Genomic DNA, 26,536 nt, shown 5'->3' on the forward strand with positions numbered 1-26,536 from the left:
TCTCCATCTGGCTCCCTGCAGGAGAAAAATTCTCGAGATTTTCCAGCAGGAGGGCCAGTGGCTGTTCTAGCTGCTTGCTCCAGAAATCAGAAACATCGGGGAAGGCAATCTCATTTTCCTACCAGGAAAGCCCCTTCCCCGCCCTCCGTTAACCTAATTAGAAAATTTCCAGGGACATTGCCATCGCGAGGTAAGAGCCTAGAGAGTGCACTTCATTTATTTCTAACAGTTTATGATATTATTTATGGGCAGGGTCACATTCCACCGCTCCTGGTCCGTGGAATGGAGACTAAACGAAGGGTTCGTCAGGGAGGGGAGGGGAAATGTAGATTTAAATCCCCCAGTCTGACAAGCAGTGTCTGGGTTCTCTGTGCACCACGTTCTTCCCTTTGGAGGTCATGAGTAGCATGTCCCGGCTGGGCCCACTCGAGCTTCACCGCGGGCAGCAGGCGTTTCCTGCTGAGAAACCCGCGCTCGGCCTTGAACTTGACTGCAAGCTGCAGGCGCCACCCAAGCGAGTGGAGTGGGACAAGGTTGGGAGGAAGGAGAGACCATGGACTGGATGGTGGAAAGGGCGGAGGCTGCGCGTTCGCGTTTCCCAGTAGCTAAGCTCCCAGTCACCCTGCTCGAACCCCGGATTCTAGGATGCTGCAGGGGTCAGCCCCGCATCGTCACCGCACATGCTGCCGGGGTGAGGGTGACGTGGAGACATCCAGGCTCTGTGCGGGGCGAGGGTGATAGGGAGGCGGAGACCGGGCGGCGGAAGGTGCTGGGGTGAGCGCAACCATCTGCAAAGCTGCGCGGGCGGGAGGGTGTGCTTCCTGAGGTGTATCACACTGGCTACTGGCGAGCCCAGGATTCTGAACTGTCCAAGGGTGAGCGTTTCAGGAGACCAGAATAGAGCAGGATGTAGACAACTGGTTGCTGTCGATCTGAGGATGTGGGTTTTGCTTTGCCAGGAGAGGCCTTGTGGCTGGTGGTGTCTTTTTTAGCAGCCGCTTTATTGTAGATTAGAGATTTCATAGGAGGCGACAAAGACCAGACTCCGGTGAAAATAGAGGGGGAATTTGGAGTCTCTAAAGCTCCACCGGCTTTTCTGAGCTTCAGACTGAAAATGAGCAACAAGGCCTCTTCAGCCCTTTGCACCCATCCTCCTCCAGTGCGGAGGAGGAATGAGATTGTCGTCGGTTTCAGAAGGAGTGACTAAAGTGACAAATTATAATGACCTTGAAAAAAGAGTAGTGGTGTCGTGGTATTAGAGGAGAAGAACAGATGCACCACTGGGTAATAAAACAGTTATAATTTTTGAGTAGTGAGTACTAATTTTTTTTCTTGCAACCTTAGTCACTTTCTGTTGACGATCAACACAGGCACCTCCCTTGACTGGAATCTTAAAGAATAGGAAAGACGAGAGGAGAGGTGCTGATGATGTAGTATAGAATATAAAGGAAAATTCTTAAATGAAGTGTAAAGGTACAGGTTTGGAATGTGGTCTGTGAGTTGTATCCACATTAACTAAGATGTTTTAAAAGATATATGGAATTAGAACATTGAATACTTTTCACTACTCCCACGTTCTTTCCTCTATTCACACATCCAAACATGTTCACATCAAACCTAAGGGGAATCCTTTGGGGTTTTTTGTTGTTGTTGTTTCCCTCATGTAAACTATTACAGTTTCTTTTCCTTTCTCCTAGCAGAGTACTGATAAAGAAGGTATTGGAGTCCACATTTTCTGAAATACTTTCTGGAAGTTTCCATACCATTTGAATGTATTGGGTGGCAGTGGTTGTCTTTAAAAAAGTAGACAAAAGAAATACTGGCTTTGAGAATGCTAAAATTACCTTGTGTTTCATTTGTGGAAGTTACTGATGTAAAGATACCTGAATGCTGCTTTATAATGGACAAATATGAATACTTTCTAAAATATTTTTGCTGGAGGGATAGATCTAAACACCTTTCTGCAAACTGAACCTTAGAAGACCTGAATAATTTTGGCATGTGCTTAAAGCTACAACCATAAATTGCCCTTTTGACCTGCTTTCAGCAGTCAACAGTTTAAACTGTTTGAACTCCCAAATGCACCCTCCTGCCAGAGATAGTGAATGCCTCTCTTTTTCCAAAAATAAATTTGGACAGCTCTGAGGTGTTTAAACCATTGAGGGATAATAAAATGGGAGTGAGATGAAAATGTACAATTGGCATAGCAATTTTATAGCTGTATATGTGGCTTTTCTTCACCACCTTTTATCTTTAAATCAAGTATGTACTTCAAAAGTTTACTACAAACCAAATGCATTTTTTTTTTCCTTCCTGATGCATTTCACCTGAGATTTCCTACTTTCAGGGTGTGGGTTTTCAGCAGTGTGCTCATGCAGAATCTCTGTCTACTGTCATGGTCTCACAGTGAATTTCCAACTTAACCCTCTTTGCTGAGAATCCCTCCTGCTAGTGAGAATTGTTAAACCAAGTGCCAACATTTTTCACTGGGCAAAGAGTTCTATGTCAGGACTTAAAAAAAATTTTTTTTTAATGTTTATTCAATGAGAGAGACAGAGTGTGAGCAAGGGAGGGGCAGTGAGAGAAGAAGACATAGAATCTGAAGCAGGCTCCAGGCTCTGAGCTGTCAGCACAGAGCCCAACGTGGGGTTCAAACCCATGAACTGGGAGATCATGACCTGAGCCAAAGTCGGATGCTTAACTGATTGAGCAACCCAGTCGCCCCCGTATGTCAGGACTTTAAAGTATCAGATTAAGCCATTAAAGCATTAAAGAGGAAGATGGAGAAGTCTCGGTCACAAAAGTCAATGTGAAAATGATGAAAACAGAAAACTTTTTGGCATTTCTTTATTGACAATATGTAGACTATATTGGGTTTCTGTGTGTGTGCATACTCACACTCTTAAAAAATTTATGTGATTAAAGTAAATCTGTGGGTCATGCATTTTTGTTTTGATTGGGAAATAAAAAGGAATTATGGCAAAGTTTGGTCTAGAAGGAAGATTATCCATTTTCTTTTTCCTTTTGGTATATGACTATCAATATAGTTCAGGTTGCTGATATGTATAACCTGTTCTGTCACTAGAATTCCAGTCAAGTTATTTATTTTCTTGCTTAGCATAGTTTTTACATTTTATTTTGGCTAGTAGAATATGATGTGTGGGTAATGTGTTCTTGTGCTCTTTAACTTTTGCTCTGACATTTTTGTCTTTAGATGGCTTTCAAGCAGAATTACTTCTGCCCTTTGACTCTTTTGGATGACTTTTACTTTCAAAGCTTGAATATGAATGTTAAAATGGTTTATAAAAATATAAGCTAGTCCTGACTTCTGACTGAGAGATTGACATAAAGGATTCCTAAAAAACTTTTTTAGTTTGCAGAATGATAAATGCATGCGAATTTATAATTGTTGAGCTGACAAATAATAAAAATATCTCTTAGGTGTTTGTCAGTTCTCCATTCTTTTTGTTATGAAGAACACTGATGCCTTTTTTTTTTTTTTTAGATTTTGGGGTTTTTTTTTTTTTTTTTTTTAAAAAAAAAAAAAATATTTTTTTTGTTTTTGTAATTTTTCCATTTTTTTTTTTTTTAAAAAAACTTTTGCTTTTTTTTTTTTTTTCAGATTTTGGGTTTTTTTTTTTTTTTTTTCTCACATCATAAATTATACTCTTTTGTCTGCTAGTCAAGGTGTAGTCATTTCCATGGGCATCTGGGGAACTGGGGGCAGCTAATGGCTGATTACTTTTTGAATTTCTGGAGGAAACTTTTCCTGATGTGCTGGTTTAATTCAAAGTCATTATTTAGCTTGGGAACACAGGTCTTCTTTGAATTGTTTCCCAAGGAATATAGAGATTAAATGATTTAGTTCTATTGCATTGGAAATATGCAATGTCACCTGCTTGCATAAGTGGTGCTGACCTAGTTTTGTAAACCAGCTATATATCTGGTTCACATGTCATCGCTGCTAATAGTATTCCTTATAAAATAAATGTTTTCTTATGACTATTCTGCTTACTTTCTGAGATGATTGTGCAAAGAATAAATGAGGAAGGAGGCCAGGTTGATGATTGATTTTAGTCCATGCAGGCCTAAAGAAACTGCCCAACTTGCGTTTTACTTCACTCTTAAGTGTTTCTAGTTGATATTTGTTTCCTGCTAAAATGCAGCTCTGTTTTATTTTTTGAGTTTTGGAGGAGAGAGAGAGAAGAAAGACAAGAGCAACCTAGAAAAGCTGTAAAAAAAATTTATTCAGTATTTGTTTCTAAATCTAGAACTCTTGTTTAAAGTAGGTGAACAACTACAAAATAGCCCAAGGCCGAATATGGCACGCATGATTTCAGATTGAAGCCAAAAGAATAGTACTTTGCTTATACAAAAATAGACTCCTTATATTGTGCACCTGGAACTAATATAATGTTGTGTTGTCAGTTATACCTCAGTTTGAAAGAAAAAAGAATAGTACTTCACTAATTTCTGGTGCACTCTTCAAATGTGAATGGTTTCTAATACATTTTTATTAAAATTTTTATTTTAAAAGTTTATTTTTTAAAAGTTTTATTTTTTTCTATATGGTATAAAGCTGCTTTGTGAGTTATCTCTATCAGTAATCAGTACTTAGTTCTCTAGCGTAGATGGTAATACAGCCTGAAATTTCTTCACAAGTCATTATCTTTATAAACACTTCTTTTTGGTAATATAATGTGTTGTTTCTCTTTGATACTTAATAACCAGGGATACTATGTCTATTCCACCCCTAATATTGTCATAAAAAAGTGAGTTTTGGTCTTTTGTACTAAAAGATATTAACTAAAAGGCCAAGAAGGAATGGTCTCCTAAGTCTTTCATGATACGTTAATTCTTTGGGAGGCCATCTTTATTCTAAATTCTGTGGAGACAGGGCTCATATATTGTTCACTGGGCCCTAGATATCAAGGGCGCTCTTTGGAAACTCATACTTTCCTTCTACTGTTTTATTTAATGAAAGGAGTAATGGCTGTTCTTATACAGAGCTAGACTGATTTCCAAAAATGTATTTGAAAATGATTGTTTGAAATCTCTAATGCATTTACTTATGGGTTCACTCAAATTGGACTTTGTGAGTGTGTTTTTGTTTGTGCTTTTGCTGAGATACAGTTTTTCAAGTTCACTTTTTATTGTGAAATAATTCAAACATACAACTGAGAATAGTAGAATACCTGTATACCCTGCACCAGCATTATAAAATCTTTTCAAGTTGGTTTCTAATACGTAAAGGAACAGAACAAAGTACTGTGGAGTTGAATTCTTACTTAGGACCTTATTTGTATGGAAAACTGCCAGAAACACTGCCCTTCCTTCAGGAGTGTAGGAATTCCCCCTGACAACACCCAGGGGAGGCCTTTGGATTCAACTTTGGGACAGAGTCCAGAAATGGGGTGCAGAGTAATAGTTTCAAAGAAACATAGTCTAGTGTCAGGTGCTGTCTCCTGCTGCAGCAGTCGGCAGGCGGTACTTGGAAGGGCTGGGCTGCTGGGCTTGTAGAGAGGAAACCTGCAGCTGTAGTGTAAATGCATAAATCAGTTGCTTTTAAGTCACAAACGTGGTTCCCTTCAGTCCCAGCGATCACACACATCAGAAATGGCTTATCCTGGAGCCTCTGGGAGTGTTTGCATGAACCATTCTACATTAACCGTAGTAATAAAGTATGTGAAATTTAGTAAGTTGACAAATCTTCAAAGAAAAAGGAATTTAGATCCTAAATTGTGTCTTTGCTAAAACTTGGGCATTCTGAGTACAGAGCTGTCATAACTATTCTATTAACCAGTTACTTTTCTTATTTCTTTCCCCCTTAAGAGACTTTGTTGTTGTAAACATTTGCCCCTACCTTTTCTTCAGAGCAATGGAGTTAATGAAGGAAGACTATTCACTCACACCCGTGTTCTATATTGTTGCTACTCAAAGTATGGGCCTGCTGGGTCAGCAGTTTACTGTCTTGAAATGCAGAATCTCAGGCTCCGCCCTGGACAGACTAAATCAGAATCTGCATTTTATTTACTTTTTTTTAAGTTTATATATTTGTGTGCGGCTGTGCACAAGTGGGGGAGGGGCAGAGAGAGAGGGAGAAAGAGAATCCCGAGCAGGCTCCATGCGGTCAGTACAGAGCCCTATGTGGGGCTCAAACACCCAAAAAGGTGAGATCACGGCTGGAGCCAAAGTCAAGAGTCGGACTGGTAACTGACTGAGCCACCCAGGCACCCCCAGAACCTGCATTTGAACAAGTTCCCCAGGTGACTGTAGGTTAAAGTTTGAGAAACAGGTTCTATATGATATATATACATTGGCACATTTTAATAGAATTTAAACACTGTGAAAGGGGTAGGCAAATCAGTTCGTTTTTGATCTGCTATTCTTAGGAGCAGGCTGTTAGGTGCCATATTCTTTATGGCCTTACATGTTGGTAATATCCAATGATATATCAGTTATATATGAAGTTACTGATGGAGTCTCTGTCTCTCTATTGCATCTCTCTCTCTCTCTCTCTGTGTGTCCTCAGTCGCATCATTTTTCTTGAAGACATTCCATTATTGTTCTACCGACCTTTCCCTCATTCCCGAGTCCTCTGGAGTTGAGTTATGTCAACAGCTGCCTTAATTACTTTTGTCAGAAGTGGCGGGAACCACGTGAGGAGGAGAGTGCTGCTGAGCTCCCGCCTTCTGCAGGACGACCGGCGGGTGATGCCCACGTGCCACAGCTCCACTTCAGAGCCTAGGTGTTCGCGGTTTGACCCAGATGGCAGTGGGCGTCCAGCCACCTGGGACAATTTTGGGATCTGGGATAACCGCATTGATGAGCCGATTCTGCTGCCGCCCAGCATTAAGTATGGCAAGCCGATTCCCAAAATCAGCTTGGAAAATGTAGGCTGCGCCTCGCATATTGGCAGGCGGAAAGAGAACGAAGACCGGTTTGACAGCGCTCAGCTGACCGATGAGGTCCTGTACTTTGCCGTGTACGATGGACACGGAGGACCTGCCGCCGCTGATTTCTGTCACACCCACATGGAGAAATGCATCATGTACGTACAATGACTCAATTCTTCACTTTGCAGTTTGCTTTGTACTTCATGTTTAAACTTTAAGCTTTTGGCTGAAACATTCACTATTAACCTAGTTATTTGAGTGGTTCCATTGTGTTGTTTTAAGAACAAACAGTAGCTTAAGCATGCCACTTATTACTGACGGTTGATGGCTATTACCATTTCGGCAGTGTATGTTTCTTTTTTTAAAGTTTATTTATTTTTGAGAGAGAGAGAGGCCCGAAGAGAGGGGGACAGGGGATCGGAGGCAGCCTCCACACTGACAGCAGAGAGCCCAATGGGGGGCTTGAACTCATGGACCGTGAGATCATGACCTGAGCTGAAGTCGAATGCTTAAACTGAGCCCCCCAGGTGCCCCTAGGCAATGTATGTTTTAACAACTCCTCTGGTGAGGCCATTGACCAGAATCAACAGCCCTTGATTTGTGATCATTTCAAGTGAGTTAGCATAAAGTACATGCTCTCATGTGCCATGAGAAGCACTTAACTCCTACCAGTGCATGGCATATAGTACTTCAATAAATGGTAATTATTCTTGCAAATGGTATGAATAGCTTTGAATATTTGTTAAGAATAGCTTTAAATGATTGGCATTAGTATGAGGAAAATGCATTTAACGAGGCTGTTTTGGAGGTCTTTAAATAGTTTATTTATTGCAGTTATTATTAATGTATTTTAGGGGATCACACTACTGCTTGAATTAAAAGGGGGAGAACATGTGACTATTTCTTGTCTTCCTGTGTTTAGTTATTCATGCTGCTCATCAGTTGATTTATTCATATGTTGAACTCCGTGGCTTAATTTAATATGAAAGAACTCTTGACCTCTCAGGGTTGTGGATAGAGAGGATTAGATTAATCTTTTAAGGATTAAGACTTGGACTTACGTTTTACCGTTCTTAAAGGCTTATGTCTGTGCTTAGTTATTTCCTAATTTGATTTGTTAATCTGTGGATTTTAAGAGTCCATCTGAAAGGTGAACCATGAAGGTCCCTTATATGGAATAATAGCTAGTCAGCTAGCTAGAGGAAGAAGAGAAAGCTATTAAAAAATGATTCTTTGGGACTCTTTTTTTCTCCCCACCAAGGGATTTGCTTCCTAAGGAGAAGAACTTGGAAACTGTGTTGACCTTGGCTTTTCTAGAAATAGATAAAGCCTTTGCAAGGCATGCCCACCTGTCTGCTGATGGTAAGTAAAACAATCACATTCTGTAGGGGCCTGGGGAATATCTAGTACAGAGGAAACAACTTAAGCCCTTTAGGGGTGGGAATTTTAATGTAAATTTATTTGTAAGGATGCTTATGTTGAAAGTGATTTTATATAAGGGATAAATTTAAATGCTGTTTGGAATCCAAGGTAATGTTAGCACCTCACTTTTAAATGAAGTATATTGGAGACATTTTCAAAAATTGAAGCTCTAAAATGGTTCTGATATTGAATTTAAATTTTTAAAAGATTTAAGATTTTTAAAATTTGCTCTTTTTATGGATAAAAGGTCCATACTATGAGAGGGTTTACTGTTTTTGTTTTTCTAGATGAATCTGATGAGCAAGTACTGAAATACACTATTGGGTAGTCTTGTTTAGCCAGGTAGAAGATAAGAAAAAATTACTAACTGGTCCTAAATAAGAAAAGACAATGGCTAATATGCACTACTTTCTTTAATTAGAAGAAAGATCTGTGTTCTCCCACTTTTTTATTTTAATGCTTATTCATTTTTTGAGAGAGAGAGAGAAACAGAACATGAGCAGGGAGGGGCAGAGAGAGAGGAGACACAGAATCTGAAGCAGGCTTCAGGTTCTGAGCTGTCAGCACAAAGCTGGACACAGGGCTCGAACTCACGAACTGCAAGACTATGACCTGAGCCAAAGTCAGATGCTTAGCCAACTGAGCCACCCAGGTGCCCCTCTCCCACTTCTGAAAAAGCCTGCTCTTGCAGCTTTGTGGTAAATAGTGATATTTTTGTTTTTATTTGTTAAACACAAGGGCATGTCAGCTCAATTTAAAGTTTGTGTGCTATCCTTAAATTTGGAAAGTAAAATGTTTCTGATTTTGACTAAATTTATCAAAAGCATTCAGAAAAATGTAGCTAGTGTTTTCTAGTTAGCTGGCCCTAAAATCTTTTGCTCATAAAGATAATCTTGAAAACTTCTGCAGTGATCATGTAAATGTACACATACAGACCTCATAACTGATTTGAAAGCGAATCATGCAATATTAATCAGTGTTTGGTTCATCTTTTTATTTAAAGGAAGTCAAAGCATCACAGAAATAACATTTCACAATTTTCAGTGAGAGAGCATAGGGATGGAAATTCTCCTCAAATTGCAGATAAGGCCAGTTGCAGAGTGAGGGCTGGGATTTTCCTGGCACCCACAGTGGCCTCTCTCATGGGCATGTTTATTGATAAAGCATACAGAAGATGACTAGGATGGCTCTATTTGCCATCTTACGAGATTTTTCCTGCCCTTTTTTGAGAACCTTACCATCATCGTACTTCTTGGAAAAGCATTAGATTCCACTCTCTTTGTTCAGGGATTTATTTTCTCATTGATAGATTGACTTGGCTCATTTTCTCTTCTTCATGCCTTTGGACTTTTTCCCTTCCAGCTGGCTCCTTACTTTTGAAAAGAGAGGTTGAGAGAAGGTACATTTTAGGTAGAAGATTTAGCTCTTGTCCCTGATGGATAACAACGTGTAAGAGAACATTAAAACAGTTATAGTTTTATCTTTATAACTCTGAATATTGGTATGCCTTTGTTTCATCCATTACCAGGTTGGCTCTATCTCATACCACAATGTTTGCTGGCTGTAGTGCAAGTGGGTATCCTGGCTGTTCTGTAAACAGGTAGCCTGCTGGGCAAGGTTTTCAGAGGCAGACAAGTTTATCCTGGGAATGTGGCCCACAGTCAAAACATTAACCCTTTATGGGTGCAGTCAGCCCTTCTATGAAGGATCTAATTGACAAAGATGCTTAAAACTGATAGATTCGGTGCAAAAGATGAGAGGAGCCCTCTCATTTATTAAATAATAAATATAATTAAAGAGCATTTTGAACTTAGGGAAAGAATTTGTTTAACTTGCCTACCTTAAAAGAAACTTTCTAAAGGTGCCTTACTCATAAACAGTTGTGCATGGGGCGCCTGGGTGGCGCAGTCGGTTAAGCGTCCGACTTCAGCCAGGTCACGATCTCGCGGTCCGTGAGTTCGAGCCCCGAGTCGGGCTCTGGGCTGATGGCTCAGAGCCTGGAGCCTGTTTCCGATTCTGTGTCTCCCTCTCTCTCTGCCCCTCCCCCGTTCATGCTCTGTCTCTCTCTGTCCCAAAAATAAATAAACGTTGAAAAAAAAATTTTAAAAAATAAACAGTTGTGCAAAGAAATTAATCATAAAAATATAATTAATTTTGAATAAGAAATTTAAACTGTATTTATTTAACTGAGTTCATCCATCCTATGCTTTGAGTTAATGATCTCAGACCTTTCATAAGATATTTTAAAATTTACTTTTGTTTAATAGCCATTTATTTGTTTGCCAGTATAATGGGGCACAACAGAATGATACCTAGTGTGCTGCTAAAAGAAAGGGGTCTACTGTGACATTGTTGTTCTTAAATCTCGTTTTATATGTATTCATATAGATCACTTGGTGTGTGTGTGTGTGTGTGTTTAAATAAGTATTTTGAAAACAACTTTGAGATTTATTCGTAGTAAGTTGTCAAGGCTTTCAACCTTGCTAAAAATTGCCTTTTGATAGTTGGGGCCCGTTTTATCAAATATGTTAAAACCACTGAAAGAACGCTGTAAGTTGTTTAACTTTTCAATTTGTGTATTAAAAGAACATACCTCGTTTCAGATTTCAAAGTTATTCTTTAACTTTAAAACACTTTAGTTTTGGTTTTTAGTAAGAACTGAAGCGGTACCAGTATTATAAGAGTGGATAATATTCCTTTTAGCAAAGTTACATTAGGACCCAGGGCTAGTTAAATAAAATGGTGAAGTAAGTGCAGTTTGCCCCCTCCAGTTGCTTTTACCTTTTCTATCAGCATCAGTCCCATTTCCTGTCCTTGAACCCTTCCAGTGAGCAGCTTAAAGGTAGGGACCATGGCTTACTCATTTTGAATCTCCAGTGCTCAACAAACACCCTGTACAGAATCTGGAAGGTGCTCAATGATTATTTGGACTGAACTGATCTTCCTGCCTGCTCTTTCTCACCAAAGTTATGTTTTAAAGTATTTTTTAATGTTTATTCTTTTTTTTTTTTTTTTTTTGACAAAGACAGAGTGTGAGGGGAAGGGGCAGAGAGAGAGGGAGATACAGAATCACAAGCAGGCTCCAGTCTCTGACCTGTCAGCACAGAGCCCAATGCAGGTCTTGAAGTCACCAACCATGAGATCGTGACCTGAGCCCAAGTCAGATGCTTAAGCAACTGAGCCATTCAGGCACCCCACTCACCAAAGTTATTATAATTTATTCTTTGATTATCCTGGAGCCGATTTAACCAAATTATTAATATAACATATATGTTTTAATGAATTATCACTCCTGGGTGGATTTGAATTTTAAGTAGGGGGAGCCTGAAAAGAGACAGGTTAAAACCTAGGAATGAATCACTAATGGTGGAATTTGGGGGTATAAATGGGAGAAGTACCCCTCAATTGTACTATATTAGCGTTCTTGAGGGGAAGTAAAAGAAATAAAGTGAACGTAAAACATTTTCCTCTTTTCAAGACTTTGGTCCAAAGCTGTCACATCTGCATAAAGTGCTTCCAATTATCCCATTAGCATTTAAAATAGTTACTATTTCGGGGCGCCTGGGTGGCTCAGTCGATTGGGCGGCTGACTACGGCTCAGGTCATGATCTCGTAGTCTGTGAGTTCGAGCCCCGCATCGGGCTCTGTGCTGACAGCTCAGAACCTGGAGCCTGCTTCTGATTCTGTGTCTCCCTCTCTCTCTGCCCCTTCCCTGCTTGGTCTCTGTCTCTATCTCAAAAATAATAAACATTAAAAAAATTAAAAAAAAATAGTTACTATTTCAGTTTAAAGTGGGGTGGTTTGAGGAGAATAAAATCAGAGTGCCACCTATGAAGAAACTGCAAGAATCTTGACCTTACAAAATTGCTGGCTCTTTTTATTGATTTGTTGTTGACACATTTTGAAATCACCCTTATTTATGAAGCTAATTTCATCATCGTCTTTAAATGTTTTGTAATTCATGCCAGTTATATATATTATTACAATTAATGAAACCAGGCAGTAAATTCAAATGATATCCCATTACTCTACTGTTTATGAACAAACTATCACTTAAAACAAATGGGATGGTAGAAAACTAAGATTATATATTGTATGTCCTATAAACTCTCCCAAGGGTTTCTAGATTGCATAAGGTTTGAAAGCCGCAAAGCTCCCCAAGAGACAAATGAATCAGAAAGAGAAGTCTTGCTCTGATTTCAGAGTGTGAGATGTTGGTGATAGCATCATGAGTTCCACTGGAAACTTCCATGCTCTTCACATTATCTGATCTCTACAAAATAACCAGTGTTAGAAAGGCGGTTTTTTGACTACCCTTCTCACACTGAGGGCAGCCAAAAGGAAAAACAATAGGGACAATGTGGAAGAGATACTTACTGTGCTGTTACTGCTTCAGCTCATTACTTTGATTTTGGTGTTCGTGAGTCATACATGTCCAGAACACCCATGTTTAATAAATATTGAAAGCGTATTGGTTTATACAGATAATTGTTTACACAGTAAACAGTAATTGCCAGGGGGGTTATACTTTGAAAAGTACAGCTTTTATTCTTATGTTGCCATTCAAAATCTTGATCATTTTTCTTTTGATATGTCGACCTGCAACACCGGGGAAAAGAGAGAGCTGCAGAAATACCCATTTTATGAATTACATAAACTTATAAACATGCATTAGCACTCAAGAGCCTCACTAGCCTATATTTAAACAATGAATTTTAATTAATCATTCTATTCCAAAACAATGCATCAAGCCTCATTAACAAATATGGTACTTCTTGTATCTTGGTATAGGAGGTGCTTTGATTCCTTACTGATACAAATTTAAATCCCAGTTAATTTGGTGGTATACTGTAGTTCACATCCTCTCTAAATTGTCAGAATCAAATTATTCACTGCTATTCCCATGAATTTTCCTGTTAGTTATTGGGACCGTTCTGATATTAGCACAAAACAAATTGACAGGTTTTTTGTTTTTTGTTTTTTTTTTTTCAACTCAGTAAAGGTACTGATTTACTTTTCAGGACTGTTGAAGTGTGTGTGTGTATGCATGCGTGTGTGTGTGTGTGTGTGTGTGTGAGAGAGAGAGAGAGAGAGAGAGAGAGAGAGAGAGAGAGAGAAAATGAGTATATAGATGTGTGACTGTGTTATACAACATATGTGTTTTGCATATATGTGTTTGTATATAGTTTTTCCTGCCTTGGGAAGCTGTAAAACTGAGAAGTTTTTCTCTGATGAAAAAATAGACTCAACTACAAAATACCATCAATTTAGGTAAACTGAGTCTTGGAATCGCTGATTTGGCATCTCCTGGAATATTATATAATTTGCTAGTGAAATTTCTACCAAAATAAAAACCCTTGCCCTTATTTTGCAGCTCTTTCTCTGTCCTCCCCTGTGTTGCAGGTTTGTAATGTTTGAGCACAATTCCTGGGTGAATTTCCTATTTGCCTCTGTGCGTGTTATTTGTGGCAGAGAACTGTGCCCGGTCAGCAGCTCTAGACCTGGAGCCCGTGGACACTATATGCTGGGCTTCAGTGGAAAGAGAGATCTGCTTAATTTTGTCCCAGGTGAAGGAGTCCAGCGGTTCCTAGCCTGGACTACTGGAAGGTTCCCACATCCTCTCTGTCCCATTAGTTGAGATGACTTGCAGTAGGAAATGTCCAGTGAGTGTTAAGACCTTATTGACAGATGTCTTAGTTTCATAGTTCTGTTGTTAGGGCAAAAGTGAGACTTTTTACTTCCATGTTAAATGTTAAATGAAATAAATGCTTATTTAATATTTACTTCTTAGATGCTTAGCAAGCCAGAATCAACAGTCAGTTTTGAAAACTTTCCCATAAATCTGGGATTTTGGAACTGTAAAGATGGGATGGTAAAAACTCAAGCTCTTTTATTTGTGTGTGTGTGTGAGAGAGAGAGAGAGAGAGAGCAGTGGAGGGACGGAAAGAGAGGGGGACAGAGGATCTGAAGGTGGCTCCGTGTGGACAGCAGACAGCCCGATGTAGGGCTCGAACTCACGAGCTGTGAGATCGTGACCTGAGCATGCTCAATCAACTGAGCCACCCACGTACCCTTAAAATCAAGCTCTTTTAAATTCCTAGGGGGCAGAGCCATGAATTACAATAGAATCCTAAACAGCTAAACGTGGAAGTTTTTATTTATGAAATTTTAACTCTTTTGATGTAACTAATTAAAAACCACTTTTTAAAACAGCTGCTGCTGACCATTTAGACAAAGGAGAGGAATACTAAGTTCCCTGGACAGGTAGCATCTAAGTAAATGCCTGTGTTCTCTTCCTGGCTCTTCCCATCATTGGAAAAAAAATCACAGTAGTGAAACTGTGAAGATTCCATCACATAATGTTTTCGGAAACTCAAAAGTTAACTTTTATAATGTAAACATCACTGATACTTATGCTAAGACATTTACGTTATACAGTGACAAATATGTAATATGTTTTAGCATTGCAGAGATATTACCTTGCACAACAGTTCCAAAATCAAAAGATAAATGGGAAGATAGTGCAACTATAAATGCTGTTTCTCGAGAAAGTAGATTGAGCATGGATATAAAAGATTAAGTAGGGTTTATTAATGTTTTTTCCATTTTACTTCTCTGATTAAAGCAGGCATTTTAATATACCAATTGGAATAAATATATATGTATATAAGTATATATATCCTTCGAAAATGCATTACTGATGAAATTTTTTAAATTATCTTTTTGAAAAAAAAATTGGTAAGATTGAGCCTTATTCAGTCAAATCAGTAGCACTTCATTTTTCCTAATCCTACTTTTGTAGAAGACATCTTTGGATGATCACCTAAGTATTTTATGTAGATGCTTTAAAGAATTAACCATGTTATTGAAGATAATACCTGCTTTAAATAAGTTGTCTTTTTCAGTTTCTTCCAGTTTGCTTTACTTTTTAGCCCTTAATTTCACTTTTCCCTTATTCTCACTTTTGGCAAGGCTCAATGCACCTTCAAAATTTGTAACAAATGATAAAGAAAGTAGGGCAGACACTGTTCGAATAAATCAAAGAAAGATGCAAAAATGCAGTTTGGACTGGATGAAGGAAACAATGACGACCTCAGGCCAACTAACATTTAATTTTGATTTTGGTCAGGGAAAATTAAATGTGAACTCCAAGGAAGCATATGGGAAGCTAGAATGAACTTCATTCTCCACCCTCCCATACTTTCCTAATATAATGATGGCTGTAACTTTGTTTCATGTGTGGGAAGGACAAAGATAAGTAGAAAAGAATATGAACCTTTAACTGTTTTAGGATTTTTTGGTGAACATTTATAACATTAGAACCATTGTAAAAGGAAAGAATATAAAATACAGCACTTTAAGAGCAGATGGTATGCCCTTGGCATTCTTGCTTAGCTTATTAACCGGTAATACTTTCACAAGATAGGAGTAAGAAATGGAAGAGAAAATCTTCTGAGTGCATAGATTATAGAAAAGTCAGCTTGCCTGAATGGGCTCATACCTAAAAGTCATCCTGCTGTATTAACCAGTCTCATTAAAATACTATTAATCCTGACAGCTGACGTAGACACAGGCTGTCATAATTATATGTTCAAGTCAGTTTTACTTTATATAGAGGCCATTTGGAGACAGTGATGCACTTTTTACCAAATTAGGTTAGCAACTTTTTCTGTTTGCATGGAGCCTTGTTACTGAATTAAATACTTCTTTCTCTGCATGCTCTTACTTACATAGTTCATTTGCATTTTATTTGCATACCTCTAGTTAAGTTAGAATGATACATTTCAGTGTTAGTTTAACATGCCTGTGTTTTATTTTGTAATAAAAATTCCATATCCAATCATTTGACTGTCACTGACTTACCCTCTTTTTAATACTGTTTGCAGCAACCCTTCTGACCTCTGGGACTACTGCAACGGTAGCCCTGTTGAGAGATGGTATTGAGCTGGTTGTAGCCAGTGTTGGGGACAGCAGGGCTATTTTGTGTAGAAAAGGAAAATCCATGAAGCTGACCATTGACCATACTCCAGAAAGAAAAGATGAAAAAGAAAGGTACCATCTCCACTGATCATTCTGTGAAGATCATATTTATATAGTTCAAGATAGAAATGTAACCTCGAATTTTAAACTGATTTCATCTTAAGTTTAACCATGACTTCGTTCCTGGGGTATCATGTCATAGCCTTTTTTTTTCTTGGACCAGGATCAAGAAATGTGGTGGCTTTGTGGCTTGGAATAGTTTGGGACAGCCTCATGTGAATGGCAGACTTGCAATGACAAGGAGTCTTGGAGATTTGGATCTTAAAACCAGCGGTGTGATAGCAGAACCAGAAACAAAGAGGGTCAAGGTAACGAAGAACCTGCAAACATTTGCTACGTATGCAAAGAATGGATGCAGGATTGTTCCCAGCTACAGGCTTTCTTAGAAAGAAAGAAAGCCATAGTCATGTGGCTGTTAATTGCAGCCACATGACTTTTTTTTTTTTAAACTTATTCATTTATTTTGAGAGAGAGAGAGAGAGCAAGTGTGTGGGGGGAGGAGGGGCAGAGAGAGAGGGAGAGAGAGAATCCCAAGCAGGCTTAGTGCTGTGCTGTCAGCTCAGAACCCCAGCTAGGGCTCCATCTCACAAACCATGAGATTGTGACCTGAGCTGAAATCAAGAGTGAGACACTTAATCAACTGAGCCACCAGGTGCCCGCTGACCAACATGACTTTTGTTTTATTTTAATTAATTTATTTATTCTTAATTGTTTTAATATTTCTTTCTTTCTTTCTTTCTTTCTTTCTTTCTTTCTTTCTTTCTTTATTTTATTTTTAACATTTATTTATTTTTGAGACAGAGAGAGAGCATGAACAGGGGAGGGTCAGAGAAAGAGGGAGACACAGAATCTGAAACAGGCTCCAGGCTCTGAGCTGTCAGCATAGAGCCTGACGTGGGGCTCGAACCCACGGACCGTGAGATCATGACCTGAACCGAAGTCGGACGCTTAACTGACTGAGCCACCCAGGCGCCCCAATGTTTATTTATTTTTGAGAGAAAGAGAGAGAGAGAGAGAGAGACAGAGCATGAGCAGGGGAGGGGCAGAGAGACAGAGACACAGAATCTGAAGCAGGATTGTCATGCTGTCAGCACAGAACCCAATGTGGGGCCCAATCTTATGAACCGCCAGATCATGACCTGAGCCGAAGTCGGAGGCTTAACCAACTGAGCCACCAGGCACCCCCCCTCCCCCAACATGGCTTTTAAAAGGAACAGTTTATGGAAGGATAGATGAACTTTTCAAATAAAATAAGATACTGGCCTACTGTACGATGAAGTGAGGTTTGGTTTTGCTTCACTCTGCACTGGAATTCACCTGGTAGAATGGCTCTACTGCCCTTCCTCCCCTACACGTGATCATCCAGTCACCACCACTTGGAATGTGACCCTCACTTCCCTTTTCCACCAAACGAAATAATCGCCCCACCTCTGTTTCTCTGACATCTTTTGTATGCTACTAATCAGTGCCTCCATTACACTACACTTCCCCTAACACACACCCAGTTGTGAGCTGACACTTCCCTCTCTGCATGTGCTAGTACCTAGCACAGGATGGTGTAGGCTCCCAATAATGGCAGCGAATGATTGTTAATTGAATGATTCCTTGTCTTCTAGTTAGTTCACTTGTATTCATTTTGTCAAACAGATACTTACATAGGGTTTACTCTGTGCCAGGCTCTGTTCAGGATAGCTACCCCACCCCATTTTACAGAGAAAACAACTCTAGAGCATGGGTGAATTTACCTGTGTTTGCCCGGCCAAAAAGTAGAGGCAGATTTCAAATCCAGGGAGCCTGGCTCCAGAGATAGTGCTCCCAACGATTACAATGTGCTGTCTCTCATCGTTTGGCTATCTAGCTTCTTCCTTTGTGGTGATACTAAGTAAACGTTAGGTTTGTCCCTGGTGGTTGATGCTAAATGTTGCTAATTTTGTCCAAATTATAGGCCTTCCATTTTCACTGTGAAGCTTTTTAAAAAAAAATGTTTATTTTTTGGACAGAGAAAGAGCGCCTGAGCAAGGGAGGGACAGAGAGAGAGGGAGACAGAGAGTCCCAAGCAGACTCTGCGCTGTTGGCGCAGATCACGATGCGGGGCTTGAACGGCCCCCCAGGCGTGAGATCATGACCTGCACCCAAACCAAGAGTCGGATGCTTAACCAGCTGAGCCATCCAGGCGCCCCTTCGCCTGGATGTGAAGCTTTTAAACACAGATGACCACTCAGCAAACAAAAAAAAATTTTTTTGGATTTTGAAGGTTATTCAAAGACTGAGTCTATGCATTTGGTTCTGATTGCAGCTCCATCACGCTGATGACAGCTTCCTGGTCCTCACTACAGATGGAATTAACTTCATGGTGAACAGTCAAGAGATTTGTGACTTTGTCAATCAGTGCCATGATCCCAACGAAGCAGCCCATGCAGTGATTGAACAGGTGACACAGCAAAGCTTCTGCTAGAAAGTCCCAATTGTGGGTGGTGGGGGAGAGGAGGAGAGAACAACCCAGATGCAGGTCTTGGTGCAGCCTGGAGGGGCTGCCACAGGCTTGAGATTTCTTTGAAATTTCGTGTTTTAGCCTGAGTATTACAATGAATGTTACACTTGACTCCATAATATTTCCAATTTAAATTTTTTTTTTACAATTCTCCCAAATAGTTAAGTAAAACTAGTATGCCAAGGAATGTGCTATGTTTATTTTTTGGATTTGTACACATCTGGAAAAGATAGTAATAGCAGCAGTAAATTATTATAATAGTTAACAGTAATATCAGTATGTGTCAGACACTCTTCTGTTCATACATATTTAACTCATGCAATCTTCACAGTAACCTTCTGAGGCTAGAGCTAGTATTATCCCTTATATCACAGATGAGGAAAACTGAGGCACAGAAGCTGAGAAGTTAAGTAACTTATTCAAGATCACAAAATCATCAAGTTGTGGAACTGGGCTTCAAACCCAGCCAGTTAAGCTTCTGAATTCAACCACTGGACCAAACTAAACTGTTCCAAATAAATATCCAATATAAGAACACTATTGCATAGGCAACTTCTGGTTTTTAAAAATGGGTGTGTGAAAAAAAAAAAAAACAAACAAATTTAAAAAGGTATATGGATAGGTTATGTGTTAGTGTGTCAGAGCTAAAACTGGGAATATCCAGTAATACCCAATGAAGAAAATGCAAAATTTCCATGTGCTGTTTAATATTCTGTTTGGATCAATAGCTCTTTTAAGTTATAGCCATTGCTTAATCATTAGAGATATGCTTTAATTTAACAGCTATTTTTTACATTTCCCAATTCTTACATTTGCAACCAGGAAGGCATATTTAGCCCAAACTTTTATGTGCTAATATTTGTAATTAAGACATGAAACCTTACTTAAAAATACCTTACTTTTATTTGCATGAAAATAGACGGGTAAGCATGAATTATTCTCTTGGTTACTATGTGTGTTCATGAGATTAAAGAAATGAGCCCAATTCCATGGATGATCACTTCTCTCCTAATTTCACCTACCTGTTTTGAGATACATGTGTTCTCATTCACATAGGTAGTGATATTTTAATGACTCCGTGGTATTCCACTATATTTGTGTGCCATAATTCATTTACTAGTTCCCCTAATCAGCAAATTTAGTTTATGTTCACTTTTCCATCTTATGGGGGGGGGGGGGGAAGCACCGTCTAAACCTTATTGTATCTCTGTGCATATCTGCTTCCTTCATGTATTATTTTCTCAGGTGAAGTTCTTAAAATTGCTAGGCAAAAAGAATACAATGTATTCTAAAGCTTTTTTTTTAAGTTTATTTATTTATTTTGAGAGGGAGGGGGCAGAGAAAGATGGAGACGGGGAGAGAAAGAACCCCAAGCAGACTCCACAGCAGTGGAGAGCCTGACTTGGGGCTCAAACCCACAAACCGTGAGATCATGACCTGAGTCGAAATCAGGAATCGAATGCTTAACCCACCGAGCCACCCCGGCGCTCCATCTAAAACTTTTACTAAGTTTGCCAAATTGCCCTCCAGAAATGATATTCCAATTTATACTTTTCTCTAGCATGTTTATAAAGTTTGTTTCTCCAAATTCTTGTCATAGTTTTTTGCCAATTTGATAGGTAAAAAAAAAATCAAATTTTAATGTTTTTGGTTTGCATCTTTTTTCTTTGTTAGTGAAACTAACCATTTGCACAGGTTTGTTAGCCATTGTATTTCTTGTCTGTGGATAGCTGTTTTCCATTCTTTTATAGACATGTTTGTCTTTGTCATCGTTATTCTAAAAACCTCCTATATGTTAAGTATATATATTTTTGTCTTTCAATTTGTTTGTAAAACTTTTTTATATTTTGATGCTTTTTATATCAGATATTTTTAATCAACCCTTTCCTTAACAGTTTTGGCCTCAGGCTGTGAATTCTTTTAAAATACATTTGCTGTTGAATATAATCCCAAGCACTTCTTACAATGCTGACTATGTCATTTCCTGTTTGAATTAGTCCCTAAAATTGATTTATAATTCTCCTACTGTAGGAAAATTTAGTTTATGCCACTTTTCCATTTTGTAGGGAGCATAATAAACTTTATTGTCATTATATCTTATACACATCCATTTCCTTAGGGTATTAATTTTTAGGCTAAATTCCTAGAAGCAGAATTGCCAGGTAAAAGCTAACACTGAATTCTTACCTTGTATTAGTCTTTGTGCTAAATGTTTTATATTTTTCTTCAAGAGCTGTATATCTTGTACCTTAGTCCTTTTGGTATTTCTGTTGCTAAAATTGCTACAGTGGGATATAGTTAATATGGTTGTTTAGGGGGGCAAGGATCATCTGTTATTTTATGTGCAATCTAATAAACTGTGTGGACCTTGATACATGTTGAATGAATCATAAACCATTGTGAAGAATCTGGGTTAGTTACCACATTTTTAAAAAATTTAACAGAGAGAGAGAAACAGCAGGGGAGGGGTAGAGAGATCTGAAGCAGGCTTTGCACTGACAGCATGGAGCCTGATGCAGGGCTTGAACTCACGAACTGTGAGAGCATGACCTGAGCCAAAGTCAGATGAGTAACCAACTGAGCCACCAGGCGCCCCAGTAACTGTATTTTGAATGAGTTTATAGCCTTCTAGAGGAACAATTATTTCTCTTTGTACAGACTTTGATTTCCTGTGTTTTTCTCTTCCTTCCTGCCAAACCTTGCAGGCAATACAGTTTGGTACTGAAGATAACAGTACTGCAGTAGTAGTGCCTTTTGGTGCCTGGGGGAAATACAAGAGCTCTAAAATCAACTTCTCATTCAGCAGAAGCTTTGCCTCCAGTGGACGATGGGCGTGACTGCTTGCTGGGACTTTGAATTTCTGTGAAACAGTTTTTCACTGAGTATGTCGAGAAACTTACTAGATCAAACAAGTCAGCTGTGCCTGGATGCCTCTGTGACTCACTAGATCAGTACACAAGTCAGTGTAAACTAAGTAACCATTTACATAGTAGTTTTTCATTAATAACTCATATTTATGTTCAACTGTACGTACTCAGTATAAATATATGTGTAATTCAACTGTGGTGAATCTTTAAGTTGAGTGAGCAAATGAAAAGTGGTTCTGACGCACTTGCTGAATGTTAAATTTCTAATTTTTAAAACTCTTAGGCAGCTACGAGTTTCGTCTGATCATTTCTGTTCTTTCTTCATTTGAACAGATTCTTGCCTTCAAGTTCTTCAAAACTAGTAGATATTTTGACGGCTCTGCAATGTGTTAGCTGCAAGTGTTTATTTTCAATAGTTCTACCAAGGAGTAAGTGTGAAAACAGAGTTCTGTGTGACTATATTTTGTATTCTGGACCACTTACTGGTAAATTTCACAATGCAAAAGACATTAATTCAGATAATATGGCGCTGCTAAATTGTATGCATATTTACAACAGTGCAGTTATGAATGTCAGCTGTGTCACTTGGTCTTCCCCCTTCCCCCCCAACCCCCTTCATTGCCTCTTTTTCTGTAGCTAAGAATGGTATATAGATACATAGACTACTTCTTTATATCAGAAGAGTATGCACAGGCCGAATCTTTTGGTCAAAGCCATACAAACTTAAATACTGATGGTATCCAGTATTTTGTATGAAGTTTCCATTTGTTATCTTTAACTCTGTGTTTTGTGTTTTATATGTAGTATGTTTATATCACCTTTTGTATAGAATAAGCAAGTTGGATAATTTGTCAGTAAAAATAATACCACATTGTCTGATAATATGAGAGACATAGCGTAAGGTTTATGTCTCCTTTTTGCTTCTTTCTAAGATTCAAAGCAAAGAATAAATCTAAAACGTTAAAGCATTCTATATTTCAGCTTGCTAATGTAATTTAGGAATGTAAAACTCTACTTTATATCTGCATGTAAGTTTGCTGTTAAAATGTGAATCTCTACATGCGTGTTTGAAATTATATCTGCAGTTTATTTTGCAGACAATGTAAGTTTGTTATATGTGTGGGGGTATGTACATATGTAAATTTTGGAGTAATAGAGATAAAGGGAACAATCCTGCATAGCTCCTTCACCAGTGAGATTTAAATTATTAATATGTTTATCGCAAGGGCTCTTGACAGAGGACAGCTTTATAGTGGAGAACAAATGGTTATTGGCAGGTGAAGAAATAGATTGAAAATGGCAGAGATATTTTATGGCAGGTAAATTATGCAGAAAACACAGAAGCAGACTAGCATGTTGAAGCTACATTGCTCTAGGTAATGTGCAAATAAAATAATAGGATGTGAGAAAAATGCTGAGTGTTAAGAATGGCGTGGAGTTTTGTTGTAGAAACTAACAACAAAAAAAGAAACCAAGAAGGTCAAGTTGATATAGTCTATTCCTTCCACTTTGGGTTTTCATGGTTGAGTTTTTTTTCTGTCTTTATGTTTTATTTAAAGGTTTGTTAGAAGGAAGAGGGCCCAATATAAATATTCACATCTTCTCACCTTTTTGGGAATGGAAGAAAATAAATCTTGAGTTTTCCTGCATATATTAATCAGGAATTTTCTTTTGATAAAAAAGGTGACAAAGAAATATTTGAATTTTTTTTTTATTTTCAAGGAAGCTTAGTGAAAAGTAAAGAACATTACAGGAAAGAAAACAGTCTTCTGTTCATTGTCTGGAAGTGAGGAACCAAAAGTAGGCTAAGAAAGCTGGAAAACTTTCTTGTTCTTGCTGAGTTAGGTCCCGGAACCTAAATGTAGAAGCGTCATTTAGGAGTATGGAGAACTTATGAAGTAACAAGCAGACGAAAACTCTAAAGCACAAAATGACATTCTGAAAATGTAGGTTTCATTTCTGATTTGAATTCTTCACATTACTATTTCTCTCTTTTACTTTAAAAACTGAGAGTGGGAGTGATGTCGTCAAGCTCAGAAGTCACTGATTCACTGAGGTGGATTGCCAGGTTTACAAAGACAAATTTGTAGGGCTGTGTCGGCCTTGGTCTGGGGTGGGCTTTGCTCTGCTTTACCCAAAAAGCAGAAATCAGTCAACTTTTCTTAAGCATAAAAACATATTGATGTTTGTTTTTCAAGCCACAATGTTAAAGTATCATTTGTAGATTATTATAATCCACAAAAGATAATAAGCTTACATGTTTTCAGCTTCTAGGCCTATTACAAGGAATTATGCAAACAGTAGTGAAAAAAAAGAACTGTTCTAAATATAGTCTTTTAGTTATAACTGTGAATTTGCTATGTGGTTATTAACATGTGGGTATAGGTATAATGCAGATTATATTAATGTAATTAAATTTAAATCCATTGTAATTTATGTTTGCCTTTCATTTATGTGTAGTACATAAATCATCTTTATAAAACGTGTTGCCAAACTATTTGCCAACATTTATTTGGCAAAATATGCTTAAAATCATTGTGATTTTTCACAAGTATAAGTTCTTAAGTACCTTGTATATTCACAAGTAAATGCAGTCCTGCTCTCTATCAACTGTTCATTTGTTGTAGATTTTTGTGTTTCTGAAGTGCTTCAAAGTCTTATGCATTTTTTTCTGAAAAAAATTAGTTTTGAAGGGATCAGTTTAGAATCTCTGTACTCTACTATGTGAACTTTTCTCAAGTTCCAAAATAAAAAAAAATTACTTGCATTGAAGAATTATTAGCATATAATCTAAATAGAAATTATGTTTTCAAAGTGGAATTTGATTCTTTTTTGTCTAAGAATCCTGGCAGAGAATGATTAGGCCTATGTGAACTCCTCAATATCAGAAAGGACATTTAGTTTCCTTTCTAAGAAAGGACAAGGATTTATTTCATGGTAATATGATAGTAAGAAAATGAGCCAAGGCAGGGTGAGGGGAAGGAATGGTTAAAGTTTAGCATCAAACAGTTAAATATAAACATGGGTTTGAATTTAGCATTTCAGTTGTTCACATACCCTTGTCTGTGGAAAGCGACATAAAATTTTGGTTGGATTACATTTTATTGTATTCATGAGATTCACTTATCTGGATGACCTCAGCAGAAATAAAATGTCATGTCTTTAGAAGCCAAATGTGATGACCTGCCTGTTGCTTTTGGCATCTGGAATGAGACTGACTGACTCTGGCAGCTCCCACTGGTTGTTAGATGGTTGAAATGGTCCAGTGATGGTCAACTGAGTGTTCCGGGCTGTGAAACCATGGAATTCTACCATGGTTCTACCACTGGATGCCAGTACAAAATTTAGCAGCTTAATGTGTTCTGAATTAATTTAATTTCTGCTGAAGTGCTCTTGTGTACATTGTTTTATAATTTAACCAAAGTGCTGCTTGGGTGTACTTTGTGCTTTTCCCAGTGAGTTGATATGATTGCTGCTTTGACCATTCTTTTAAATGTATGTATTAGAATAATTGTGAGCAGACTTAAATCATATATCTCAGTGTTCAAAACACCATTTTAATAAAGTATATCCATTAAGCCCTTTTTAAAATCCAAGTGTGTTTATTTGGAATCCAGACGTTCCAATATTTATTATGTGCTCCTGTGACACTGATATACAAGAGTCAATGAATGGTTGGAAATTTAGTAGACAAAATGAGGATGTTTGCAAAATTAACTTGAAGAATCTTTGAAAAAAGTGTATATATACATTTATCTGTTCAAATCTTTTTTATTTGACCTGAAACAAAATATGGCTTTTTAGTTCCTTCTTCCAAAATATTTGTTGGTACATCAGAGGAAAATGGTCATGATCATTTTTTAATATTTTGCATGTGGTATATTTCACTGTAGCATTTCTTTGTATTAAAAAAATAGAAATAGGTGTTTGGCAGTGATACTGCAGACCTCAGCATTATGCATTTAACATAAGCAATTTTCTTTTTTCTTTTTTTAATGTTTATTTATTTTAAAAAAAAAATTTTTTTTTCAACGTTTATTTATTTTTGGGACAGAGAGAGACAGAGCATGAACGGGGGAGGGGCAGAGAGAGAGGGAGACACAGAATCGGAAACAGGCTCCAGGCTCCGAGCCATCAGCCCAGAGCCTGACGCGGGGCTCGAACTCACGGACCGCGAGATCAGTCGGACGATTAACCGACTGCGCCACCCAGGCGCCCCAATGTTTATTTATTTTAAGAGAGAGAGGAGGGGAGGTACAGAAAGAGAGGGGGACAGAGGATCTGAAGCGGGCTCTGTGCTGACAGCAGAGATCCTGATGTGGGGCTCAAATTCAGGAACTGTGAGATCATGACCTGAGCAGAAGTCAGACACTTACCCAACTGAGCCACCCAGGCACTCCGACATAAGCAATTTTCCATACCCTGTTGTTGACTGAATAGTTGCACTCCATAGGCACAAGAATTTCTTCTAGGTGGTATTCCCTGAAGGTAACTTGGTAAACTCCATGGCATTAGAGATCTATTTGTCCTGTTCTGTTCAAACTCCATACCTAGCGCTCTTTATAGGTCTTGCAATGAGGAGAAAATGTTTGTTGAATCACTGATCATTAATGTTTGTTGAATAAGCTAATGTAGTGCACTGGATTATACTTCCATTAATTTTACGTTAGTGGGGAAATAGTCATTAGATATGTTAAATATTAAGCGAAACATAGTATTTAAAAAAATTTTTTTAATATTTATTTATTTCTGAAGGAGAGAGAGACAGAGTGTGGGGGCGGGGGGTGGGGGGGGACAGAGAGAGAGAGAATCCAAAGCAG

General features: G+C 38.3%; 1 protein-coding gene across 1 annotated transcript; it reads left to right on the top strand.

Moving 5' to 3' along the window:
• On the top strand, positions 1 to 25,307 carry PPM1K (protein phosphatase, Mg2+/Mn2+ dependent 1K). The gene is made up of 7 exons (XM_040478571.1): positions 1 to 190; positions 6,533 to 7,051; positions 8,158 to 8,258; positions 16,205 to 16,370; positions 16,522 to 16,666; positions 18,655 to 18,789; positions 21,555 to 25,307. Exons 2-7 carry the CDS (start codon positions 6,612 to 6,614, stop codon positions 21,684 to 21,686), a joined length of 1,119 nt encoding a protein of 372 aa, XP_040334505.1. The 5' UTR covers positions 1 to 190; positions 6,533 to 6,611; the 3' UTR covers positions 21,687 to 25,307.
• Positions 25,308 to 26,536: the final 1,229 nt, after the last annotated feature.

The sequence above is a fragment of the Herpailurus yagouaroundi genome, unplaced genomic scaffold (genome assembly GCF_014898765.1).
Source record: "Herpailurus yagouaroundi ecotype Mexico unplaced genomic scaffold, PumYag 28, whole genome shotgun sequence".
Taxonomy (NCBI): Eukaryota; Metazoa; Chordata; class Mammalia; order Carnivora; family Felidae; genus Herpailurus; species Herpailurus yagouaroundi.

Bases quoted from the DNA above. Each gene is read 5' to 3' on its own strand.
- PPM1K (XM_040478571.1), top strand. From the start codon at position 6,612: ATGTCAACAGCTGCCTTAATTACTTTTGTCAGAAGTGGCGGGAACCAC. The intron at 7,052-8,157 runs GTACGTACAATG...CTCCCCACCAAG, and splicing joins CACATGGAGAAATGCATCAT to GGATTTGCTTCCTAAGGAGA. The intron at 18,790-21,554 runs GTGACACAGCAA...CAAACCTTGCAG, and splicing joins CCCATGCAGTGATTGAACAG to GCAATACAGTTTGGTACTGA.